This window comes from Cibotium barometz, chromosome 12 (genome assembly GCF_041138505.1).
Source record: "Cibotium barometz isolate CiBa-2024 chromosome 12, ASM4113850v1, whole genome shotgun sequence".
In the NCBI taxonomy this organism is placed as follows: domain Eukaryota; kingdom Viridiplantae; phylum Streptophyta; class Polypodiopsida; order Cyatheales; family Cibotiaceae; genus Cibotium; species Cibotium barometz.
In genome coordinates this window covers 22,163,857-22,171,889 of record NC_141057.1, presented here as the reverse complement: position 1 = coordinate 22,171,889, position 8,033 = coordinate 22,163,857, and the positions used below count along the sequence as shown (strand labels likewise).

General features: G+C 36.0%; 1 protein-coding gene across 2 annotated transcripts in view; it reads left to right on the top strand.

Moving 5' to 3' along the window:
• Positions 1 to 1,268: 1,268 nt before the first annotated feature.
• Positions 1,269 to 8,033, top strand: part of LOC147633179 (agamous-like MADS-box protein AGL11) — a 66,674-nt gene continuing 59,909 nt past the window's right edge. For both annotated transcript variants that reach the window (XM_086806196.1, XM_086806195.1), the window contains exon 1: positions 1,269 to 1,764. In XM_086806196.1, coding sequence (XP_086662322.1) covers positions 1,418 to 1,764 — 347 coding nt within the window. In that variant the 5' untranslated portion in view covers positions 1,269 to 1,417. The remainder of the gene's footprint in view (positions 1,765 to 8,033) is intronic.

Below are 8,033 nucleotides of genomic sequence, written 5' to 3'. Positions count from 1 at the left end.
ATTTATGCATAAAATCAAAATTGATTAAAATAACTCTTTTGATTTTGAAAAAAATTTGTTACGCATCTTTCTATGCATAAAATCAAAATTGATAAGAATAACTCTTTTGGAATAAAAATAAAATTCTTTATGCATCTATTTATGCATAAAATCAAAATTTATGAAAATAACTCTTTTGAATTAAAAATAAAATTCCTTATGCATCTATTTATGCATAAAATCAAAATTGAAAGTTATTGAAAGCCTTGTCAAATTTATAAGTTAAGGAACCATATTCTACCATTGTAACTACGTTAATACGAACCTGTGTACACTTGTGTCTCACTTTGGAGCTTGTTCATACTTTCATTTTTTGATTTTGAAAATTTAAGAATGCTTTCATGAATCAATAATCCCTCAAAAGCGAGTTTATGACTTGTAGTAGTAGTAGAAGGACAAAGAGTGGGTTGGAAGGCTTTTTAAATTTTTTAGGGGCAAAATTTTTGGTGCCATTATGTGAAGGGTTAAGAGGAGTTAGTGGGAAGTCTTCAAAATCGAGGGTTATTTAACATTGGACGCTTGTTCTAGTGGTTGATGGGGGTGGCTTGTAACCTGAAGGTACTAGGTTCGATCCTCGGGTGGACACCTGATAGTTACCTTGCCCTCACTTTGAAGAGTATATGACGGGTCCACACACGAACTACTTTGCTCCGTTCTAGTAGTGGCCAATATAAAAGAAATTGAGGGCCGCGTGACGTTTCCATGATTGATGATCTTTTGCCTAAGGGGACACATTAAGGTATGTAAGACCAATTATAAAGCAGACACATCAATAGGCATGTACATTGTACGCCTCATAACAATATTAAAGGCGGAAGGACGGAGTACAAATGGGGTGAACGTCTACCTACAGGCTACACCTATATGAGCCTTACGAACACTTAAGGCCGAAGATGACAATGAACTTATCTTGGATTTTATACCTTGTTTTTCTTGCAGAAACTGATTGAGGCACGCGGTGTGGTCCTCTAGCAATGTAAAAAATATTGAGAAAAGGGTACAAGAGACATGAATGGTGGTACTGGGGCTGGGTAGAACGGGAAAGTGAAGCAAAAGAAAAAAGAAAACCTTCAGGTTTCGTTTTCAGGCGGTATGATCCCATTTTCCATTATTATTTTCAATTTATAAATAATGGAAAATGGGATCATGGATGCAATTTCCAAGTAAAGAAGCGTTCTTTAATTCTGCTATAATAAAAAAAAGCGGTGCTGTAATAATGCACGAGGCTCAATTTGTTTTTCCTGTGGAGATGTGTGGAGATCGTTCCTGGCTTGTTAGGTTTCTTCTCCTGATCTTCTCGGGATATAAGTAGATTAGAAGCATAGCCTGTATCTTCTCGGGATATAATTTCTTCCTGTGCACGTTACCGCTAAGAAGAATGGCAGCCGGTCAAGCTCCAGCTGAAGATGCCCACGCAACAGCAGTGCAAGCACAAGAGCGCGATCACGCGGAGACCCACTACACACACCACGACGATGACGACGGTTGCCTGGACCTGCTGCAACATAAGATTAATGTGCCCGCCCCAGCTCCTGCTGCTGTCGGCCCTCGCGGCAAGATCCAGATCAGACGAATCCATAACACCACCAGCCGCCAGGTCACCTTCTGCAAGCGTAGGAATGGGCTCCTCAAGAAAGCCTACGAGCTGTCTGTTCTTTGCGATGCCGAGATCGGCCTCATCATCTTCTCCGCCACCGGCAAACTCTTCGAATACGCAAGCTCCAGGTACAATTCCTGCAAATTGAAGCTTCTCATATATTCTTGAAGGCGTCTCACTGCGCTACCCTGGATGTATAGGAGGCTATTTGCTGAAGTTTTCAGTGGTCATATGTGTGTGCAAGCACCCACGCACGCGTATACATGTATATGCTCAATTTTCCATTTGTGTACGTACATCTTGCATGATACACACATGCATGTATGTGTATTTATATTATATATACATGCATGATACACACATGCATGTATGTGCATTTATATTATATATACATGTATTTATATGTATATTTACATACATACATACTTACTACTTACATGTATGTACGTATTTATGTGTATTATATTGTGACTGAATCGAACCCTTGAGGAAAGAAGATCAAGACGGCTTTTCATTTGAAGAAGGTGAGTACAAAAGATGTACGGAGGAAGACAAACCAATCGTTAGCTAGTTCTCGAGATCATCCTTCCTATCATGATTATCACAATATACCTTACCTTCATGTGCTTTGCTAGGGATTGATTTAAAAACTGGCCATTTTTTCCCACCTTCTTGGTTGTAGTCGTCGTTGTTTCAAGAAGTATCTTCACTCTAGACATGGCTCTAAATTTGCCTTTCTCTTTACCTATGTAAGGATCTTCCATAGGCATATCTCCTTATTTATCTAAAGGCATAGCTGTAAAGGCTCTACAAGATTCATAGAGGCAATGCAAAGATCGAAGGTCTTGAAATTTCCATCAAGGACTCTCAAACGCAATAACAATGGCCACCCATCCTTGTGATGCGTGTGCTAAATTGTAGGATAATCTCGTGGATACATTAGCATCACTTATACCAATGGCTCTAAAATTCTAGTTAAGTGTGTGTCTACCTAGTAATCATACCAAAAGGCTATAAAATAATTTGTGCGTATCAAATAGTTACCTTGCCCTTGAGTAAGATTGCAAATTTTCCTTTTTCAACAAACAAGATTCATATGTTGAGGAGCACTTTAACTTTGATATTTTAAGGAGCTAGAGTAAAAAACACTTGAGTCTAAGGTATATCATTTGACTACCCTTTATAAGTAGTATGATCACAAGCAATTTCCTAACTTGGCTTTCTTATGCTTAAAGGTAGCTTTCAATGCAAGTCCTTGATTAGGAAAAAGTCCAAAAAAATAAGAATCAGCTTACTTGATAGTAGCTATTTTGGATAAAACTTAAATTTTAAAAAGAACTTCAGATACTCTTCAAACACTTAATTCTTTCCAATAACTACTTTGGCATGTGTGTAGTGTCCATGCATTCACACACCCACATCTACATGCATACATATACACATGGAGATGCGTTAAAACTCAAGTGTGGTTTTCTATTTTGGAGAGTAATCAAAAAAATAGTAGGATAGCTAAGATGTATGGCTAGCCATGGCTCCTAACACAAAAAGTCATGGTTTAGCTTTGCAGAATGTTTTAAAGAAAATATGAATATGCTATTTAATTAGCCTTTTTTCTTGTGATCATTCTATATGTATGGATCATGAAGAAGCTTGAAGGCTAAGTGATAAGGAAACAAAAGAGCATAGTTTGATTTTGAACTTGATAAACTAAAAGTACATTAAGAAAAGTTTGAGCTCATTTTGGGACCCTCTAAGGATTTCACATGAGAATATTCTTTTAAAAACGAGGGCATGGAAAATTTTCAGCAAATTAGCTCTAAATCTGTCGGAGTTTGCATTTTCAGAGCCTACTCTCTGAGAGCTTTCCGATGATATATAGTATGATGGGGGTTGGACAGGGGAAAGGAAAGGTACCGAGAATATTCTTTTCTTCTTAACGTGGGTGAATCTTTTGGGAGAAGAGAAGAATCTTTTCGGTACCTTTCCCTTCCCATGTCCAACTCCTATCATGCTATATATCATCGGAAAGCTCCCCGAGAGAAAGTTCTGAAAATGCAAACTCTGACAGATTTAGAGTTGATTTGCTGAAAATTTTTCATGTCCCCATTTTTAAAGGAATATTCTCATGTGATATCCTCAAAGGGTCCCAAAATGAGCTCAAACTTGCTCTAATGTGTAATGTGTACTATTAATGACCTTGATTAATAAAGATATTTGATCTTCATCTTTGCAAGGTAGATCCTAACCTTGCTAGACATATAGAATGACAAAAAATTAATATGATTTTGCAAAATATTTTTGAGACTAAGCTTTGATGTGGGCGAATAAATCATGGTATCAATTGACTCACCATTATCTATATGCATATCCAAACTTTAGAACATTTAGGAATTGAAGTAAGAACCGTATTATCTATCCAACTTAATGGAACTTTGGGTCTCCAATATTATAAGCATATCTAAACTTTAGAACATTTAGGAATTGAAGTAAGAACTGTATTATCTATCTAACTTAATGGAACTTTGGGTCTCCTTAATATCTTTGATAACCTAGCTTATATAAGCCCGAGGGGGTCACTCGTACATATGTAAGTGTAGCACGTGGGTTCAACAAAAGGGATTTTTAAAATCCATTTTTTACACATTTTTTTATATAGAGAAGGGTACCATTTAAAGGGAACATTTACAGGTTGAATAGAAAAATGTATGTTTTATTCATGAAAATTTCATAGATAAGGGATTTTTAAAATATTCCTTAAACGCACGTGATACAGAAGGTTTACTTACATTGAATCTCCCGAGCATATAAGTTGATTTTTATTACATTAATGATACATTTGTTTTCTACAACTAATATTTTGATAATGGTATCAAGAAAAAAATGTAATATCATGAAGAGTCTCGATTATTACTTTTAAAAATTCTAAAAGAAATTTGAATTTCGGTTTATATTTAAAAGTTAAACTTTGAAAGGACTCATAAAAGTTCTATATTTTGTCAAAGTAAGGATGAAAAATAAGGTGAGACTTAAAGTTTTAGAGTGCAAGTTCCTAGTAGCCTCTAGTGACCATACATCTTTGATTTAAAATATTTATCAAAATAAGGCAAGACTTGAAGTTTTAGAGTGAAAGTTCCTATTAGCCCTTAGCATTTATGATATATGGTGTTTTTTAATGTTAACAAGTCTGTCTCTTCCTCCTTGTAGGTTTGTGAAGTATTATTAACATCTATGAAAAGAGCAAATACACGTCTCTAAAATAACATTTCTTATCTAATCTTTATCTAGAAATCTCTTGGCCAAGTTACTTTTTCATAGTCGAAACAAATCCTTTATGCTACTTATGCATTATTCCTCTATTTGATGTATAAAATTGATATATCCAAGGTAAACTTGCATTTATGGATGGATAAAATGTTGTTTGCTTGATGAAGCCATTTCCATGTGTTGGTGGGATAACCTTTATAGAATGATTAACGTCATTTCCATGTGTTGGTGGATGACCTTTACAGAAATGGCTTCATCAAGCTTTGTATGGATATATAAATGTACAACATGTCAGCTTATGATTTCCAAGCTTCTCTTGCCTTGTTTATAAGTTTCACCTATTTTGCAGGTTGGCAATATATTTTTTACATAAATACAAATCTTCTTCATTGTGTACGTGAGTTCTCACCATGATGGCCTCATATCCATCTAGCTTTGTACCCACCATGTGTAATTACTTACTTGATTTTCTTTTGGTTCTTACTATAGGTCTCCTTTAATTTCTTAATCTTCTTTCTATCCACTTGTTGTTGCTCTTGTATCTTGGCATCATTCTCCTTGAGATTTTAGTTGGTTGACTTTCTCTCTCAAGTCCTTAGCCTATTGTGCATAGACTATCCGCCTACTCTTGGAGAATAGACATACTAATATATGGAAAAGTATACGAGCCATCAATAGAGCTGGTACCTTTGAGTATTGTTTTTCCTTTGTTTATGGAAGTGCAAGATGGATTAGGAACCACAATAAATGGAGGCACAATACATAGAGGAGTGATGATTAGTTTGGTAGATGAGTTTGGATTACCAAACCGGTCACCTTGTTCTCTTGGTCCACCGCTAGATTAGTCTTCTGTGTCCTTGTCCAAAATTTTGCATTCTACAAGAGGTAAATTGAAAAGTTTTTTAAAATTTCTCTACGTTCTTATAAGCATCCATTTCCACCACTAAGAGCTCATAGGAGTTCTCATCCAAGAGGTATCCTCCCCAACCGCTAGGTATGCTTCCAGTAAGTGAAGTTGAGCCTGATCACTCTACATTGTGGATTTGAGTTGGTTGGTAAAAAAGATATGTTGTTGGAGTGTGTGTTCAGTATGGAGGTTTGCATATGTACATTAAGGCCATATCTTCTTAAGATCGTACTAGAGTATGCTACAATTTGTATTGTCACAACTAAGATCATCCTCAAGTATATTGATCGTTTAATCCATACATTTTTTATCAACTTTAAAATTTACAGTTGCTATCAAAGAACTAGGATATCTACCAAATTTTTAGGTGTTAACCCCACTCTTTGCGTACATTATTTGATGGTAAAAACAAAGCATTAGATTGTATGTACTATGAGGTTTACTTCTTTGACCTTAATGGGGCATCATAAAAGGTATTAGAGATTCTTTAGGCCCTCTTTTCTTTCTATGTACTACTATGTCCCCAATGTTGAGGACCTTAATGGGCCATCATAAGAGATATTAAGCTCTCCAATTAAGATTCTTTAGGCCCTCTTTCTATGTGTTACTATGTCCCCAATGTTGTGGAACTTAAAAGTATTTAGGAACATGCCTTATATCTTCCTCATGAGGCTCTGAGATTTCTTTGAGATTATTTGCCTCTATCTTGATCATGTTGAGTTTTCATCTAGTGGTGTGATAGAGCTTGGCTTGATTGGAGTTACTAAGTCCCTTGTCACCTTTTGTGGCCACTGCCTTAATGAAAAGAGTGATCTTATTGAGGGTATCTTAGTGTAGGTCTCATGTAAATAAACAACCTAGACATAACAAAGACAATGAAGATCAATTGGTATGCTGCTACAAAAGACTTGATTAGGGCTGATACACAAGAGCAGGTGATTGTGTAGAATACACGGCAGCAATCATAGTCATTGAGTGGATCAAGAGAGACTTCATCACCTAGATTATGTATGCAAGCTATGTAAAGCCTTGTATGGCTTGAAGCAGGCATCGAGAGCATGACATGATAAGATTGCATAATATCTTATCACCATTAGCTTTCATATGGAAAATACTAATCATGTACTCTATATAAAAAGAGTTATAAGAGCATTGTGGTTATCACACTATCTATGTGGTTGACGTGATTGTTGGGGATGACAATGAAGAGAAAGTTGAGAATATAAAAGGTCTCTTGAAGAAGAAGTTTGATATGAAGGATTTGAGTGAGCCAAAATACTTTCTTGGCATTGAGATCATCAAGACGTCTGAGGCCATAAAGACAGTATGCATCGTACATGTTTTCCAAACATGATATGGCTAGCTCTAAGTCCATTTTGGTACCGTTGGATCAAAATGGTAAGCTGAGTGCAAATGTAGGTGAGTTTTTGGAGAATGACACTATCTATCAGAAGATAGTGGGTATCTTGATCTATATGATGATCCACGCCATACATGAACTACATAGTTAGGTTAGAGAGCCAACTTATGTAACTTCCCCTCAGAGTCCGCATTTGTATAGTGTGACGTTCACACTACGTTATGTGACATCCACAATTGATTATGGCCTCTTCTATGAGGTTGGTATATAAAATTGTTGCACGTATATAGATACGCTTATGCAGATTGGTTAGTAGCATCTTGGACAGAAGATCTACCAGCAAGCAAGTTAATATTTGGTGTTACATGAAGCAACAAGAAGCATCCAAAAGTAGTAGAGAGGAAGAGTATAGGGATGCTACCATGGCCAGTAAGTCAATATTTTCCTTTGGGAGTGGTGGTGTATGAAGCAACAAGAAGTATCCAACAATAGTAGGGAGGAAGAGTATGCTACGATGGCAACATTTGAGGTATCTTGGTTACTTAACCTACTTGGAGACATAGTGGTTGTGTACTTTAGGTACGGTGTGGTACGGTATAGTATGCTTATGAGTACGTAAAGTGTGCATCAAGATAAGTACTTTAAGTACGTTTATTGTTTTAAATTAATGTATATATAATAAAAAACATATATTATAAACCATTCATAATTTGGCAACATTGGTACACAAAATTGCACAAAAAATAATTGAATTCAAACATCTATGCTCTACAAATGTCAAATGAGCTACGAGCATACAACATGAAGTCCTATTGAATGTGAAATCCTAGTACAAATGCCAATAGTCATATGGCCGCCACAAAATA